At 46.3% G+C, this 17,952-nt stretch overlaps 2 protein-coding genes across 4 annotated transcripts in view; both read right to left on the bottom strand.

The window, feature by feature from the left end:
- pcnx1 (pecanex homolog 1) overlaps nucleotides 1–11,649 on the bottom strand; it is a 28,354-nt gene extending 16,705 nt beyond the window's left edge. For both annotated transcript variants that reach the window (XM_023951609.1, XM_023951610.1), the window contains exons 1-6: nucleotides 11,248–11,649; nucleotides 10,307–10,509; nucleotides 9,728–9,833; nucleotides 6,102–6,129; nucleotides 4,793–4,855; nucleotides 3,062–4,714 (exon numbers count right to left, since the gene is read on the bottom strand). In XM_023951609.1, coding sequence (XP_023807377.1) covers nucleotides 3,062–4,714; nucleotides 4,793–4,855; nucleotides 6,102–6,129; nucleotides 9,728–9,833; nucleotides 10,307–10,509; nucleotides 11,248–11,400 — 2,206 coding nt within the window. In that variant the 5' untranslated portion in view covers nucleotides 11,401–11,649. The remainder of the gene's footprint in view (nucleotides 1–3,061; nucleotides 4,715–4,792; nucleotides 4,856–6,101; nucleotides 6,130–9,727; nucleotides 9,834–10,306; nucleotides 10,510–11,247) is intronic.
- A 499-nt stretch (nucleotides 11,650–12,148) lies between these two features.
- med6 (mediator complex subunit 6) lies at nucleotides 12,149–17,385 on the bottom strand. 2 transcript variants are annotated; one of them, XM_004082085.4, is made up of 8 exons: nucleotides 17,283–17,385; nucleotides 15,122–15,281; nucleotides 14,394–14,485; nucleotides 14,126–14,208; nucleotides 13,945–14,053; nucleotides 12,919–13,034; nucleotides 12,812–12,839; nucleotides 12,149–12,737 (listed from the first exon to the last, which is right to left on the bottom strand). In XM_004082085.4, exons 1-8 carry the CDS (start codon nucleotides 17,302–17,304, stop codon nucleotides 12,607–12,609), a joined length of 741 nt encoding a protein of 246 aa, XP_004082133.1. In that variant the 5' UTR covers nucleotides 17,305–17,385; the 3' UTR covers nucleotides 12,149–12,606. The 2 variants fall into 2 exon arrangements, with proteins under 2 accessions (XP_004082133.1, XP_023807469.1); XM_023951701.1 differs by lacking the exon at nucleotides 17,283–17,385 and having other exon boundaries at nucleotides 15,122–16,217.
- Between the last annotated feature and the right edge of the window lie 567 nt (nucleotides 17,386–17,952).

Raw genomic sequence — 17,952 nt, 5'->3', positions numbered from 1 at the left:
AAGTCTGGATGATAAAGCAGAGCAGAGCCTCCAAATCTGGTCAAAAAGGAACTAAATGATCCTAAAATAAAGCGGGAAACCACATCCCTCATATAGCAGTGTTCCTCCTAAGCAGGAGAGCAGACACACTTCTGAATGACGCCGCAACCGGCTCTGCTGCCGCCTCAAATGGACTTCCTGACATAAAGGGTTCAGAAGATCCGTCCAAACAAACTCAGCGAATCAAAGTCGGGTCGGGTCGCCTGAGAGATCCAGAGAAGAACAGCTTCAAAGCTCTGGTTCTGACCTCTACCGCGTGTTTCCTGTAAAAGAACTTGATAAAAGTTAAATATTTGGTTCAGGAAAACTGAACTTTGGATGAATCTCCTTCTGTCATGAAACGCTGGGATGAAATGTTGGGATGTGAACAACAGAAGCGGGCTCCAATCTGCTGGTCCAGAAAACTAAGTCTTCCTGGCTACACTTTCTGCAGAAGAGGAAACGGCGGGCGGCGGTTTACGGCTCTGATGCGTTCGGACGTGGCTGGGAGTCACGTAAACACAGAGCAGCCATCCAAAGAACAGCTGCATGTTTACACGTCCAGGAACATTTGGCCCCGGAAAGGGCATCTTCTGTGAACTACCCCAAAGCCGAGAACTTCCAGAAATAAAACGCACAAACTTCACAGCAACAGAGACGCAGAGGAGCCTGTGAGGAGCACGGTGGTTGGGGGGAGGAGGCCCTCGCCACTGCCAAAAAAATCTACACGCACCCGTCCAACTTCCTGCATGCACTGACAGGAGCACGCTCAGTGCAGACGCAGCCTCAGCCCCGCCCTAAACTCATCCACATCCAGCCATCAAAACTCCTCCATGCGTTTTCCAAACCGGCCTAATCTTCTCAGGCGCGGCTGTCCAGCCAGCGCCCTCTGTGGGCCCCAACTGACACATGATCCAGGTAAACATCGGCCCATGCGGCAGGACGCCGACCCTGGAGGTCCAGATTCTGACACCCCTGCCCCATAGGGTGACAGAGTTGCTGGAGCCTATACGGATGCCATTGGGTGAAGGTGACGTTCATCCTAGACAGGTCTCCAGTCCACCATAGGGACACGCAGACGGACACGCAGACGAACACGCATATGAACACGCAGACGAACACGCAGACAAACACGCAGACGGACACGGAGACGAACATGCAGACGGACACGGAGACGAACACGCAGACGAACACGCATATGAACACGCAGACGAACACGCAGACGAACACGCAGACGAACACGCAGACGAACACGCAGACGAACACGCAGACGAACACGCAGACGAACACGTAGACGAACACGCAGACGAACACGCAGACGAACACGCAGACGAACACGCAGACGGACACGGAGACGAACACGCAGACGGACACGGAGACGAACACGCAGACGGACACGGATACGAACACGCAGACAAACACGCAGACGAACACGCAGACAAACACGCAGACAAACACGCAGACGAACACGCAGACGAACACGCAGACGAACACGCAGACGAACACGCAGACGAACACGCAGACGGACACGGAGACGGACACGGAGACGAACACGCAGACGGACACGGAGACGGACACGGAGACGAACAAGCAGAGGAACAAGCAGACGAACACGCAGACGAACACGCAGACAAACACGCAGACGAACACGCAGACGAACACGCAGACGGACACAGAGACGGACACGGAGACGAACACGCAGACGGACACGGAGACGAACACGCAGACAAACACGCAGACGAACACGCAGACGAACACGCAGACGAACACGCAGACGAACACGCAGACGAACACGCAGACGGACACGGAGACGAACACGCAGACGGACACGGAGACGAACACGGAGACGAACAAGCAGAGGAACAAGCAGACGAACACGCAGACGAACACGCAGACGAACACGCAGACGGACACAGAGACGGACACAGAGACGGACACGGAGACGAACACGCAGACGGACACGGAGACGAACACGCAGACGGACACGGAGACGAACACGCAGACAAACACGCAGACGAACACGCAGACGAACACGCAGACGAACACGCAGACGAACACGCAGACGAACACGCAGACGAACACGCAGACGGACACGGAGACGGACACGGAGACGAACACGCAGACGGACACGGAGACGGACACGGAGACGAACAAGCAGACGAACACGCAGACGAACACGCAGACGAATACACAGTCGAATACACAGTCGAACACACATATGAACACATTCACACCTATAGGGACAATTTAGAATCATCAGTGAACCTGTGAAGCATGTTGCTCGACTGTGGGAGGAAGCTGGAGGAAAACCATGCATGCACAAGCAGAACATGGAAAAACACTACACAGAATGGTTCCAACTGCGATTTGAACCTTCTCCCTGCGAGACAACCACTACACCACAGTACAGGCCCCAAAACTCATTTCAGGTTTTTGAAAGGAAAACGAAGCAATAGAAAGCTCAATAACTCTGTCCTGCCTCAGCAGCCGCAGTCGCAGCTGCACCCGTCCTAGTCCTGGACTAAAGGACCAGATTGTTTTTTTCTGTTTTCCGCATCTTTGAGGTAAAATGTGATCCCCTCCAACCCAAATCAAACTTTACTTATATAACACTTTAACAACTCCGGTCGCTCGGGTCTTGCAGCTAATATCGGGAAGAAAGGAATTTTCGATGTAGTTAATCACCCCCATCCCATAATAATTTTGTGGCAAAGTCTGAAAATTAGCAATTTTGATTTTTTTTCACATTGTGGTAAAACTTCAAAGAACCTCAGTTGCCAAGGAAATCCAAAAATGTACTTTTTCCGATTCTTCTAAAAATGACATGAACCTGTTCTTCACCCCCAGATGACCCAAACATAAAATGGTTGCTATGGAGACAAAACCAACAGACAAGCCGGCAGCGGCAGAAAGTCAGGGCGGGTAGCGGCCGCTCAGCCAGTGAGGGCGGGGAGCCCCTGGCCGTACCACGCCGCTCACGGATGTAATTTTTGTCTTTTTTCCAGCCTGCTGGATGTGTCGGCGTCTGAAGGCAGGAACTCACCCCCCCGCAGGCACGTGGCGTCCTGAGGCTCACTTAAAGCCGCCTGGTTGGGCAGACTGCTCCTGGAGCGGGTAACCGATTCCAGCTGGGAGGCCCGGCCCAGCAGGGACGCGGCGTCCAGGACTTCCCCTTCTTTGGCTTCCAGGTCGGACTTAGAGGTGGTGAGGGGCCGAGGCCCGGCTGGAGCCCCCAGGCGACTGGGATCGTTAAGGCAAGCGGCGGTGCCACTGTCCAAACTCAGCACTCTGGCGTGCGTCTTGGCGCTGCCTGTGCTGGGCGTGCGGCGGGACGCACGGCGCTTCCCTCCGCCTCGCCCTCCTGCCTCAGCTTTCGCTCTAGAGGAGGAGGCGGCAGAGGAGGTGGGGGCGTTAGCATGTTTAGCTTTCAGGGCCCGGAAGTGGGCCTCTGGCGAGTGGCAGGAGCGGGACGTGGCGCTGGAGGAGCTGTCTGTACTCCGATGGTGGGCGGAGTGAAGGCTGGAGGCGAGGCTGAGTTCACTGTGATCGCTGGAGTCCTCGTCCCCTCCCCCAGCGAAGACGGCGCTGCAAGGCTTCGTCGTCCCTCGCACAAACGCGTAGTCCCGGCGGCGGCTCACGTCCAGGCTGCTCGCCCTTTTCTTCTCGCTTTGCCGGCGCCCGCTGCGGCCCATGGACAGAGAGGACGTCCTCTGGACCACGTTCGCCGACTCTTCGTCAACATACTTTTTCTCCTGATCTGAGCTGGGCGCCCCCGCAGAGCCGTCAGCACTCGTCCTCATGTCCTGCGGGTCTCCGCTGGGTTTCCCCAGCTCCTGAGAGGTGGAGGGAGGGGCTTCTGCGGTTTGTTTGGCTGTCAGCTCGTTGGCGTGGGGGTTTCTGTTCGCCTCTCTGGACGGGAGGTTGCTGAGACCTTGAGAGCTGATGCTGCAGAGGCTGGAAGTCCTGTCGTCTGCAGGAGCCGCCGCGCCTCGGTGCTCGTCCCCTGAAAATGACAGCAGGCTCTCCACGTGGGTGGAGCTGGTCTGCTCGCTGTGGAAGCTGCTGACGGTGCTGTTGGTGTCCCTGTCTGTGCCGCTGCAGTAGCTCTCCGTGGAGCCGCTGCTGCGGGTGCTCAGGCTCCTCAGGCTGTCCACGCTCCGCTCTCCTCGCCGGGACTTTGCCCCTCCGCCTTTGCCGCTGCCCGCCTCCGCCTGGTACAGTCCGGAGGTGCCTTCCCCCGCCTCCCTGGAGGCGGAGCGAGCCACTCGTAGTGCCTCTTTGTGTCTGCGACACTCCAGTCCAGAGGTGGAGGGCTGCTCTGCCCCGCCCCCGTCACACGTCTGTGGGCGGGCCGCCTCCAGCTCGCACACGGGGTCCAGGCCCCCTCGCCTGGGCGGAGGGTACAAGGCGAAGTCAGGAAGGCTCGGGTCGGGGAAAGCCGAGCCCGCCGAGCTGGACGTCCGAGGCAAACCACGAGCGTGAAGCTCCTTCCTGAAGGTCTGCGGCTGAACGGACGAGTGGGCGGCGGCCTCGGCGTCGCAGGTAGGGTGCGACAGGCTGAAGTGATGCGCGGCGGAGCTGCAGAGGTCGGCGGGCTCCCGGGACAGCTCCGAAGGACACAAAGACGTGGACGGCTGCAAAGACGCGAAGGAGTCATTGGCTACAAGGCAGTACATCTTGGCGTCGGAGAGCAGATCTAGACAGACGGAGACACGAGAAGCTGAGCGTCACAACGGTCCAACCGGACGAAGACCACCGTTTGCAGGTTTGTTACCGTGATCATGGCTGCAGCTCTCAACCAGAGTCAAACTGATGTCATCCGGCAGCTTCCCCGCGTCTACAGGAAGACAGGAAATAAGAGTTAAGTAGAAGCCGCAAAGCTTCTACTAAGGATTTAATAAAGCACAGAGTGGAGCCATATGTGATCGTAAAAAGAATCACACACTCAAAGACCAAGGGGTGGAGTCACAATGACCCTTAAAGGTGAAGCAAACACAAAATGTTCATTTGAAAAAAAAAAAGAACATCTTAAAACAGTTTAAAGCTTAAGAGGAACAACTGAATGAAAATGAAACTTAAAGAAATGATCAAAGTTGAGCATAAATAAAGTGAAATCAGCAAAATAACAAAATAGATATCTTTGTGAAAAATGCCAGAGCCGGGTATCGAACCAGCGAGCTTCTGCTCCAAGGATTATATAAACTCACGTCTTCCTGCTCATTTTCAAGCAATAAATCAACTGGACTTTAGTTAATCATCACTGTTTTTAATTGAGCAAATGTGATTTAAGTGTCTTTTTTTTTGGGTTTTTATTTTCTGTTTTTTAATCTATGCATTTAAGCATTTCTGTAATGAGTTTGCCAAATCTGTCTGCAGTCTTTATTGCTTTAACAACAATGCTTGATCAAAAATCCTGGAAATCCTGGATTATCTTGAAAAGTTAAGGGATTTGAAGAACCAAAAGTCATAGCTGGAAAAAGCTGAACATTTTAATAGTTGAATGGTTAAAAGAGCTGAAAAATTGGCAGAAGAAACTATAAGAAAGAAAGAGAAATAGGAAAACAATGAGCTGACGCCTCAACCAATAAACAAAACTATAAACGTAAATCTGTTTTCTATTTTCTTTTGCTGTAAATCCTCGTTCTATAGCTTCAGTTCAGTCTATTTGTTTGCAGCTGATCCTGATTTTACGTGGGGGCGGGGCTCTCTGCCCATTGGCTGCCGGGACATGATTGACATTATGCGACATGTTATGGTGGCGTCCTTCCTGTCGCCCCATGACAATCATGTCCTGGCAGCAAATGGGCAGAGAGCCCCGCCCCCACGTAAAATCAGGAAAAACTCCAAAAATGAACATTTCTGAATTTAAACTGTAAACAGAGACAAAAACTGGAAATAAAAAAACAGCAGCTGTTACTAACATACAGTCTTTGTTTGGTAACAGTTTTTAGTTAATCGACTCTGATCCTGACTTGAGCCCAAACGGAAGCTTCTCTGCAGAACCGAGTCTGTGTCACTGTGGGACCTGGATGTGACCCACGAAGGAGACCTGATCAGGCGTGTAGTTATTGATTATCGATTACCTTTGAGTGCAGCTCCTCCGTGTAAAACCTGAAAGGAGAAAAAAGGGAATCAAACCATCAACTTTAAAAAAAATAACTAACATAAACTTGGGTTGACACATTTAGACAGACAGGCAGCATTAGCCCCCCCCAGGTTCATCTGTTTCTGTACATGTCCTACAATCATTCAACTGAAACAAACAGAAAGGCGTCACCAGAAAACGTCTGACTCGTTTTATTTAGAGTCAACGTGGCTAAAAGGTTCGAGTCTGGAAGCGTCATGCAGACGATCCTGCAGCTCCGATACTCCAGAGAAGCTCAGAGATCCATCATCCACTCATGGGGGTACAGGAACGGAGGAGAACCTTCACCGGAACCAAAGAGGGTCCAAGAACAGGAGGAGGACTCCTCCAGGAGGTCATGACATACGGCCAGACCCCACTGGACTCCGTGCAGGTCAAAGGTCACGATCCAACAGTCAGAAAGAGACTTTAGGACAAACATGGATCCATGAGAGACGTTGCTGTGGAACAGGAACATCTGGAGGATCCACTGGACCTCTGGACTGATGTTCTAATCAGACACAAAAGGAACTTTCTGGAAGGAAAGCGTCCCACAAACATCTGGAGTGACCTAGGTTCTACAGAACAGTGACTAAAACCCTCAGAGCGGTTCGCCCAGAGTCTGGACTGGGATCTGAAGGAGATTCTGGTTCAAGACCTTCAAGTGTCTTTTACGCTGAATATTCAAGTGTCTCAATCCAAACAATCTTGATGAGAACAGATTTATTTTCCCTTCAGGGATGAGAACTTGGAGACGTCACAAACTCTGCAGAAACACTCAAAGTTATGTGTGTAAATAACGTTTTGTGAGGAGCAGAATGCATGAATGGGAATGTGTGAAGCAACATTCTGCAAACACACTTAATAAAACGATATTCTGTTGTGCATCACGCATGTCCGAGGTCGCATCAGAAGCTGTGAGATGTTTCCACAGGAAACAGCAGCTCAGCCATCCCAGAGTGGGAGGACAAATTTAAACTTTTCAGAATCACTGCAACATGCCAGCAAAACACGACCGATGTCGTTTATTTAACTAACGAGAGGTGTGTGAAAACCAACCTTGAATAGACTTTTCTGTCTGTCAAACACCGAGAGTTAAGATGAATGAGATGATAGAAACAAATTTACTTTGATGCAGACTCCTTTCTATTTTTTTTGTCTTTAAATCCAGAGAATCCAATAAATTATATTAATTTTATGGATGACAACTATTTTTTTTAGGAAGCAGCTGTTAGTTTGTCTGGAATCATAAGCGGTGAGTTTAAGCCCCGCCCCCGCCTCTCTATCTGCAACCCCCCCTCCAGCATGTTCTTCACAGACAGAGCAACATACGCTCATCGTAGCAGCTCGCAGAAATGGGTGTTTTTAGTCTGGGGGGGGGGGCTTTTTGGGGGCGCTCATGTGTCCCCCTATGAGATCGCCACAGCTGCAGACACCAAGGTTATTATAGTTAACGAAAAACATTTTCGTTAACTGAAATAAAAATAAAAACAAGAGTTTTTAAAAAAACGAAAACTAACTAAAACTGTTTATTGTGTGTATAAAACTAACTGAAACTAAATAATATTAACCCCAAAAAATACTTCGTTTTCGTCTTTGTTAATACATAAGTCTTTTGGGTTGAAATAAAGTCTATTTACTTCACCCTGCTAGTTTTACTGTGTATCTGAACTGGAGGGCTGCATTGGGATTGGGTCCCGCCGGGTCCCGCGGGACCCAACCCAAATCTCGCGGGATTGGGCGGTTTGAATTGTGCTGCGGGCGGGAGCGGGCGGCAGAAAAAAACCCCGCGGGATCAGTGCTGCCATGAATATCTCATGAATATATAATAGCGGACTACGTTAGGCTGAGCGGCTGTTGGATTCTTATGTACTGAAGCTCCGTGAAGGCACCAGGTAGAGACGCCCAATGGCCTCTGTCATCTAACCTGATGTTGGGGGTGCGCCCCGCCCCGCCTCTTACTAAGAGCGCGCTTCAGGCCGTCTGTCTGCGCGCGCACACACGGACACTTTTAACCGAACAGGATTTGTGAAAATATATTTAATAATTAAGTTGCAAATTACACAAGAGGAATGCATGAAGAGATGAGGCTGGAGGAGGGACATGAATCTCTTTAATAATATCAATACAAATACGTGTTTTTTTCCTGCGGGACGGGAGACGATACAAAATCAATTCATCTCTATTACTGTGCGGGACTAAATTCTATGAGTTCTGCGGGTGCGGGCGGGAGAGGACATACATATTGTGGGTGTGGGCGGGAGTGTAACGCATACGTTGCGGGAGCGGGCGGGATTGGTCAGAAATTCAGCGGGCGCGGGATGGAGAAAATAGTCCCGCGCAGGGCTTTAATCTGAACCTTACGGCATCACGTAGTCTGTGACGTCACATGATGTCTGTTGGACACTGCCGGCTAGCGTTGTCATAGACATTTACATGAGCGTGATTGCTGCATTAAAAGTTGGGAGAAAGCGGGAGAGTCCTATTTGGACTTTTTTGAATATAACAGCGTCGAAAACTAAAGTAAGTGCCTTGTAGTCGAAGCAGGAGACAAAATTTGTGGAACGCTCCTCAAAGGGAAAAACCCTACGAATCTAAAAGTACATTTAAAAAGCGCACACAACAACGCAAATCAACAGTACCTACAAGCTAGCCTGTCGCCCGCCCTCCCCCGAAAAAGAAGCGAGAGCAGATAACCTAATGCTGTTATCGGCTGTTGTATTTCAATTTAAGGATGGTTGTCCTTGTGTCCTCTGAATAATAAGTGTTTCAAAATGTATCTTTGATTGAGTTTTTATCATACAATACTTATTCTGGTGATTTTGAATCATGCACCTGACAAATATCCTAATTTACAAAAAAAAAAACTAAAACTAACACTAAAACTAATAAAAACTACACTAAAACGAAGCAATTTCAAAAAATAAAAACTAATAAAAACTAGTAAAGCAGCCTCTAAAAACTAATTAAAACTAAATAAATTAAAAAAAAAAATTCATAACTAAATAAAAACTAAAACTAATAAAAAATCCGAAACTATTATAACCTTGGCAGACACGCCCCCTCCGTAAATCCGCTTGTTTTAATTTTTTAATGACTGACATTTTAACATTTCTGCATCGTTGTAATTATGTCAAATGTCCACTGGGGGGCAGTGCAACAATGTGGCTCCTTCGCTTCTGTGCAGTCTCCCCCCAAGTTTTCTGTTGTTGAAACTCGAGTTACAAGCAGCCGATTAAACAAGCAGACTGGGGTCATCCCAGAAACCAGAGCGTCGGTTCCCTTGAATGTCAACAAAGAAAGTAAATAACGTCAACGTAGCACAAAATAAGTGCGAAGAAAAAAGAAATCTGACAGAATCGCAAAGTGGAAAACGTGGGCCAGCAGGGGGCGCTGTTTCTCTGTTAAGTATTTCTCTGGGGGGGCGGAGCTACACTGCTGTCTGAATGGACGTGGAGCTCCCATCGAATGCAAACGCAGCAGAACAGAGAGAGCTCCGTTCACACGGACGCACATTAGAGCGTGATCCACCGTTTCCATGCGGCACCGGGGTGTCGGCGAGCCGCCAACCAGCGCTGGACTCACCTGGTGGTTGGACTCCATCCCAATGTAGGAGTTCCTGGAGCTGCAGTCCACAGGCGGGGTCTCCTGTCGGATGAAGCGCGCCATCTCCACGCCCCCCCCGGGGTCCCTTTGAAAACACAAACACACATCTGAGCATGTGCAGGACACGTTTTTCCCACCAGCCAACGGAGAGTCCAGCAGAGACGAAAAAACGGGCAGAAATGAGGAGAAACGGGCGGCTGGGAGAAGAAGTGAGGCGGCTGAAGCATCTCCAGAGGGGAGCAGAGCTCCTCCTGCACTCCGGACCACCAAGAGCCTCATCAGGAGCTCAAGGCGAAAGACGGATGAAGCCTCGAGGTGAAAGTTTCACACCTTCAAACTTCAGGATTCTGCACACATGCCCATCAATAAAAATGAGCACAAAATAAATTCTACATTTTTCCAACATTGAGGGAAACAGAAATAAATGAATAAACGTGTAAAACAAAGGTTTAAAAAAGGTAAGATTGTAAAAACCTGATGTGATCTGCAAAAACTGTAACATGTAATGACAAAAACCAAACAAAATGTGCATGTTTGTGTCCCGTCTCCCTCGCTCACCCTGGGCCGTTGCTGTCCTCCCGGCGGGTGGCGCCTCCATCACTGCCCCCTCTGCAGCCCAGCGTCTCCTTGGCCCGATGCTCCACCACCTCCCCCTCATCCAGGGCATGGTGGAGGCGGTAATTCACCGTCTTCAGCAGCAGGAACATGGCACCGATGACACAGCAGTAGATACCAACGATCAGCGTGGTTGGTGGCAGGGCCTGCAACAGCAGAGGACGGGGTGTGTGTGTGGGGGGGGGGTGCAGGAGTCAGAGGAGCAGCCATGTGTGTCATTGTGTCACGTAGCTGCACCCCCCCCCCCCCCCCCCCCCCCCCCCCCCCCAGAAGATCCCTGCAGCCGGAGCTGCACCTCCTGCATCCTCCTCCAGTCACTTATCATAAATGTAAACCTATAAACCTGCAGAGCCCGGCGGCGCATTTCCACGCCAGGAATAGACGTGAAACTGCACACCGGCCCAGTCTGACCCGGGACAGGCCCATGTGAGCTGGGTCTGTGTGGACCCACGCCCCCCGGCCCCCCCTGGGGTTAGGGACCCCTCCAGTACAGGGGCCATGTGGGGTCAGACTAATGAAATGCTGGACAACAAACAAACACGTCAAACTTTCTGTCAGCTCGTGACTTTAAAGCCAAGAGGGGGGGGGGGGGGTGCAAAATATTCAATTTATCATTAAAACAATAATCTCAGATTAAATCCCGAAACATGAAATCAAGAAATTGTGAGAAAACCTTCACGTAAAGTAAAGTTTAAAGTTCTGAACGTTTAAAGACGCTCGAAACAGTTGGTGAAGTTTTCGGGGTCAAACTTAGCCCACATCGGCTCCTCTTCCAGGTAATAGACAGAGACCGGCGGCTCGGAGCAGCTAAGCTCGCCGACACTCGGCTGTCAGCGGCGGGAAGGAAGGGAGACTGAGGCGCGCGCGACGGCGCGCGCGCTTACCATGTACAGCGTGAACGGGAAACACAGCAAGAACAGCCAGATGTACAGGTGGGACGCGTTGACGAACGTGTTCTGGTCGGGGTCGTAGTACCATCCGCCTGTGACTGAAGCCCAAACCCCCTGCCTGAGGATCTGCAGCGTCTGCGACCCCATTGTTGTTCGTTTCCGTTTAAACGGCTCCGCTCGGATTCGTTTAAACGGAACGGCCGGGCTGACACGCAGCCGACCCGCCGTTCCGAGTCGCGAGCGGGGCTCTGTTTTCAGACGGTGGCCTGAAAATCCCCTCCGCAGCCATCTTTTCCTGCTGCTATCCCGGCCAGCTGGGGCACTGCCTCTGTCCTCCAGCGAGGAATGGACTACATCTCCCTAAAACCCGCCGCGGTTCTTCTTCGTGGCTTCGGGAAAAAAGGATTTATGGAATGCACCACCATGATTGGGCACCACCGTTTTCATCCATTTTTAGGGGGGAAAAAGGTCATAAAATGTTACTTTTTTCGACCCTTGCGTATCTATATATCTTTACCTTTTGTTCTAAAAAGAATGCTTTTAGGTAAAGAAACACGAAACGATTAAAAAAGGTTTAAATTAAACAAATGGCTCCTCAAAATGACTCGAGAGCGACATCTGTTGGCGTTCTTGAGTATGACAGTCAAAATGAGGTTAAAGAAAAAAATCTTTGAAGAAACATAAAAAATGACGCATTTTTTGTTTGAACCATCTCAAAAACAATGTTGTTTGTTGGTCTTTAAGTAAGAAAACAGTTATTAAACAATAGTAATCTGCTTTAAAGAATATTTCAATTATTAGATATTAACATTAGCTGAAAACGAAACATATTTCCTATAAAGGCTGAATTAATGAGTGTTTCCCTGTAGTTCAACATCCAGTGGACCAGAAAAGGTTCATTCTTTTTGCTTTTATTTGAAGATAATTGACCAACTTGAATATTTGAGAATAGTAAATGATAAGCAAAACCACAATGCACAAAAATAAAGCTTATTTTTAAATGTGTATAAGAATTGACCTTAAGAAACACAAGACTCACAACTGGAACCAAATCCTTCTTAAAAAATATTTTAGTTGAGCATTTTACATGTTTAAATGACATCATGCTTCATGACTCTTCCATCCAGGAGGCTTGCGGGGCAAAAAGCTGTTCTTTGCACTCCGTGAAAAACACCGAGCACATCCACAATGAAAAGCTTTCTGACTGCAGGTGACCCCCCCACTAAAGACCACGACAGCAACCGGAACCCTCCTTAAAGCCCACAGCACCCAGAGTTCAGTTTGATGCAGCCCAGAATCAGAAAAAGCTAGAGAATTGGGGGGCGGGGTCCCAACAGGCGAGGAGGACGGCTGTCACTGAAGTCTCGCTCTCTTCTCGGGAGGGGGTTTACTTGAAGGAGTGGGGGCTGATGTCTTGGCAGCCGACTCCCTCTCCTCCTGTTTCACAGTTTCTGCGGGAGCTTCTGGCTCCTTCTTCACCTCAACTGCGACACAAACAAAACACTTTAGACACTTGAGAACCTTTGTCCTGATGTGGAACAAAGACTTGGGATCCTACCTGGAATGGGTTTGTCTCCAGGCTTCGGCTGAAAAAAGATGTAAAAAAACTATTTAATTTGAATAGAAACCCCAACAGGAATAACTGCGATGTAAGGAGGAACATACCTGGTAGAAGGTTGGAGGAAATTTTGACCTGAGGTCCATAAGAAGCGTGTCCACGCGGTGCCTTTGAAACAAAGAACTCAGCTCCTCTTTTTTCTTAGACTTCGGTTTGGCTTTTTCTGCAAAAGGAGATTTGATTTGATCCAAATAGGACCAAGTAAGTTTTTTCAACCAGATCCTAAGATCGCAAACTCTAAAGACGGTGATGTTTTGTAGTAGTCCTCTCAGTTTTGTGCAGCATCACCACACCAGATGTGAGGATGCAGACCAAACCCCCCTAAGAATTCTCATTTACATTCTAACATTGACTAGACGTTTTTAGCCAAAGCAACAACACTGAGGCAGTCACATTCTAAGATAAGCTCTGGAAATAGACGTCTCAGCTGCAAATAGAACTTTGAATGGGGATAAAGGATTTTTTCATAACAGCTGTGTAGGAAGAAGAGCTCAGTTTTTTTAGTCAACCAGCTGGATCATGAAGCTGAAGAGTTTCTCTGAGACCTTTTAGTGTTTGGTGCAGGAACCAGCAGCTGCTGCTCAAAACGGAGGGGTGATAGACGAGGGAGTTTAGGCTGTAAACGAGACCCTCTGAAGGCAGCAGTCAAAGGAAGTCAGCGCACACAGACGTGCATCCTTTCTGGCTGCTTAAAAACGATTCCACTCCTCTGCAGAGGGTTCGTTGAGTAGGCTGGTAGTTCTGCTGGAAGATCATGAAAGTCAGAGGTGACGGGGGCCGGCACAGGTGAAAGATGAGGACTGTTTTCTCTAAAGGTGACCAGCTAATCCAAGCAGAAATCACTGAAGTTCTCCAGTTGATGGTGAAGATGCAATGTATGAAATTGCTGAACTTGTTTCTGAGGAGGTTTCCACCTCCACCTGTGTCAGAACCATCAGAGTTCCTTCTAAGGTCTAAAGCTTTGAGAGCTCACTCCACAGTTCATGCTAATCTCTGAAGATTTTCAGACTTTCCACCAGTATTACATTTTATCTTACGTTTTCTCATCAGTCTGGTCATTGCTGAAGGCCCACCTTTCTCTTCTTGGTCTTTAAATTGCCACCAGTATCCCTTGGATGGATGATAACGGCAGTAAGACATGGCCTCGTCGAACGCAGACTGGATTCCATGGACGGCAGACAGCTGAGACGGATGTTGCTCAGATTAAATCCAGAAAGGGTTCACGCGGGATTTAAGGACAAGAACTGTTCTTACCGTTCGGGAGCTGATAACTGTTCCCAGATCAGGGGCCTGATAAACGACTCCAGCTATGATGTAGAAATCTGCCAATGGCACCACTTAAGGAAGAGAATCAAAGCTTCAGACCCAAGACGTCAAACAAATTTACTGAACAAAAACCTGCTTTAACTTTATTGATGATCGTTTGGGTTACTTTTCAGTCGGTAAATAACATAATAAAAACGATCAAAAACTGTCCAACACACTTTGTTCACAATAACATGTCTATTGTTGGACTCCTTACCTTGTGTCGGTGACTGTCTTTGTTGTTTGCGGATGATATAAAGAATCGGCTCCTGAGCGTGAAGAAGAATGTACTCGACTCCAACCATCTGACTGAGAACAGCAGAAAAAAATGGAAATATGCAGAAGAAATACAAACTTTTCACGATTTAATCAACATCGTATGCGGTGGATGAAGTATTCACCACCATTTAGGTGTGACTAGCATGAAAAATCAGGAGCAAACACCTGCATTGTTTCTTTTAAAGGAATTTCATTGGTTGATGTAGGAGATCTAAGTTAACCTTATTTCGACAGTGTTATTTGTTTTTTTTATTTATATATGGATGAATTGGTTAAACTCTTTGTTTAGTTGCTTTCCTGCCCCCCCTTTGTGTGTGGTATAGACTTGTATGTAGCTATATATTTTTTCCAATGTGTAAACCAGATGGGGGTGTTTTTCAGATCACTTCAGTCCCCTTTTCCTTCATGTTCATTTGGTTCTTTTATTTTTTTGGGCCCAAATTATTTTTTATTTTGTGGAGACAGAATCCTTGTTCATAATGTTTTTAAAGCAAAAAAGAAATAAAACCGGTTTTAAACAAAGCCACCTTTGTCCTGCTGACTGATTGTGGACCCTCACACTGTATTTGACCAGAAAGACCCTATTAGGATAATTCTATTTTCTTAGAAATCTAGAATATTCCTTGTTATAGATTTCATAAACAAGATTGCTCACAACAAACTTACTTGAGATGCTCCAGTGAGAGCCGCTGCATCTTCACCACCTCATTGTTGCAGCTTCGCTCATAAAACGGGTTACTTCTCTCAGAAAAATAGTCCAAAACATTCCCAGGGTTGAGGATCGGTACCCAGCTACTGTCTACCCAAGAAATCCCCAGAAGGTTATCTGCAAAGAATTTCATAACATGTCCTTTATCAGGGCTTTTGGTTTTCATTTCATTTATAGAGCAACTTTCACCACCATAAAAGGAGGCCCAACGTGCTCTACACAATGACAAATCAATACATGATACAAAAATAAAACATCAAAGATGAAGACAATTCAAACTCAATTCAAATTTGAATGCTCTAACTATGGTTCAGTGCAGCAAGAGGCTCAGTTTTACACATTCACATTTGTAAAAATAAACGAGTGCAAAACAGTAAGAAAGAAAAGTTTTCATTTTATGCAACTGAAGCATCAGAGAATCAGACATGACCAAACAGGTTAAACATAAATGTTTTAAAGGTGGAAAACAGAAGCACTGCTTTTAGTGTTTTAGTGCCTTAGGACAGAAATTCCAATACATAAAGCCCAAAAAGTAAAAACAAAATGTTAATTTGGCAGGTTATTATTTTTGGGAATCCAAACAAATAACCTTACTTCATAACGACAACACAGTTTTGGGAGGAGAATGTTTTTTTCAGACAAGTAGTAGAGCTGGTGCTTTAAAAAACAATGATTTCATCTGTTTTAAGTATCACTAAACATAAACTGGGATTCTAATCAAATCAGTTTACTAACCAAGATTGTCAAAAAAGCTGCACTCAATCAAAGAAAAAAAAGCACCGAGGTTAAGCTTGAACACAGATATATAAACATAAACTAAATATTGTTATTCCAGATGATAACTGTATTTTTCCAAATGCCCCTTCCACGTAATAACTAGCGTACTGAGAAACTGTGAGGACAACGTCTCTAAAATAGAATATATTCCCAACAACTTAGTCATAAAATCGCCATAGCATCAATTAAATAATAACTGGGAAGTACGGAGCCCGTGTCCTTTAAAAATGTAAAATATATCTTGTTCCCACAGATTAATATATTGTTCGCACTAAATAATATTCCGTTCCCACAAGATAATATTCCGTTCCCTCAAAATACTATTTTGTTCCCTCTGAAATGATTAATTCGTGCGAACGAAATAATTATTCACATCATAAATCATTCATAAACACGGATATGCTCTCCGTCCGGCCGCAAAAGCATCTTCCAGCGGTAACTTCCGTGTCTCTGTGACTCACATTCTTTCAAGAAAGGAAAAAGAAAAACAAGAATGATCAATTTATTATTGTCTCAATGACTGTAAGAAATATATCATAAGTTTTATGATACCTAGGCTTGCTGCTTTGCCGTACGATTCACTGGACATACCAGCTCTTTTGCTTGTCATGCCGGCATTCGGGCAGCTGGCCGGCCGCTAGACAGACAGCCAGCTGATATTGTAGTTTAGGGTCAAATAAAGGAATAATAATATTCAGGACTTGTCTTTTATTAACATACTCTTTAGCAGTCACTTTACATTCGAAGGCTAGTAGGCTACATGCTAACTACCCGATCATTTATCCTGCTATTCATAAACATGGATGTGAGTAATAATAGTTGGGTTTACAGCAGATACCTTCATATTTCTGTCTGTGTGTGTCTCATTACATTGTATTGAAGACACGGAGGATGTTTAGAGATCAGATTTATTTTAAAAAGATTCAAGATAATATTCCGTTCCCTCGAAATACTATTTCGTTCCGAAGAATATCAATATCTGTGGGAACGAGATGGATATATTTTAGTTTTTTTTATGTCAGGACACGGGCTCCGTAGAAAGGACAGAAGAGTCTGCAAAATAAAATATATATATTTCCAACGGTAAAATTAAAAGGCAGCAGTGGCTAAATAAAAGATTATACGACAAATAAACCACCCCGGATGCTTTAAGCATCGCTTAGCTCATCAGCTACCGTTAGCCCATTAGCTTCTAGCATCAATATAATTTGCAGCTAATCAACAACAAATTCAAACACCAATGTGCTTAAAGAACTAGCAAAATATCATATTCTGTTTTAATCCTACAAACATACAGCTTAAAAACCAAATAAATAGTTGAATTTAAAGGAATGTCCGAACCCCTGAAGTCCACCGACGCCATGATGTAAACAAATGTCTCCACAAAATGACGTTTCCGGTTTCTCCCGGTCTCATGTTGATGACGTAACTACATATAGGAACGGTTGGGAATTTTTTAACTTCTCTTCCGTTTGTTTCTATGAAACAGTTTTGAAAAGGTAATGAACACATTGAATACATTTATAAATAGAAAAGTATTTAAAAAGATAGTTTTACGGATGTAATTTATCTGTAACCCCGGCATCTCTATAAGTCTGAAGAAACCGAAGACCAGAATTATCGTTTCTAATTTTTCTAAAATCCTGTTTAATCACTAGAGTGGCTAGCAGGCGGAACAAACATAAATAAATGATATGATACAAAATGTGATATTATTTTATTTGCCCAAATTTTGTTCACACATTATTTTTTCTCTCTCTCAAAATGTTCATTAAGAAGTTGTAAAACTTTGGCAGACCTGTCCTGATACCATGACTTAACTTCACGACACTTGTTTGGAAGAGAATCTTCATCGACAACTTGGAAACTTATGAATGTTTACATTTTCTTCTATACTGTATTAGATTTGAACAAATGGAGCAATAAACATAATTGAGAATTGATGGACATAACATTTTTGAACAGTTGCGTTTCCAATACCTACGAAGACACTTTTCTCGTTTTATAAAAA

This window comes from Oryzias latipes, chromosome 22, assembly GCF_002234675.1.
Source record: "Oryzias latipes chromosome 22, ASM223467v1".
NCBI classification, from domain to species: Eukaryota; Metazoa; Chordata; class Actinopteri; order Beloniformes; family Adrianichthyidae; genus Oryzias; species Oryzias latipes.
Note: the sequence above shows the minus strand (reverse complement) of the source record. Positions and strands in the feature narration are given on the sequence as shown.

Coding starts and splice junctions, on each gene's coding strand:
- med6 (XM_023951701.1), bottom strand. CDS start 15,330: ATGAAAACCAAAAGCCCTGATAAAGGACATGTTATGAAATTCTTTGCA. Junction 14,054..14,125: donor CAGTTATCAGCTCCCGAACG/GTAAGAACAGTT, acceptor CATCCGTCTCAG/CTGTCTGCCGTCCATGGAAT. Junction 13,035..13,944: donor TAAAGACCAAGAAGAGAAAG/GTGGGCCTTCAG, acceptor CTCCTTTTGCAG/AAAAAGCCAAACCGAAGTCT.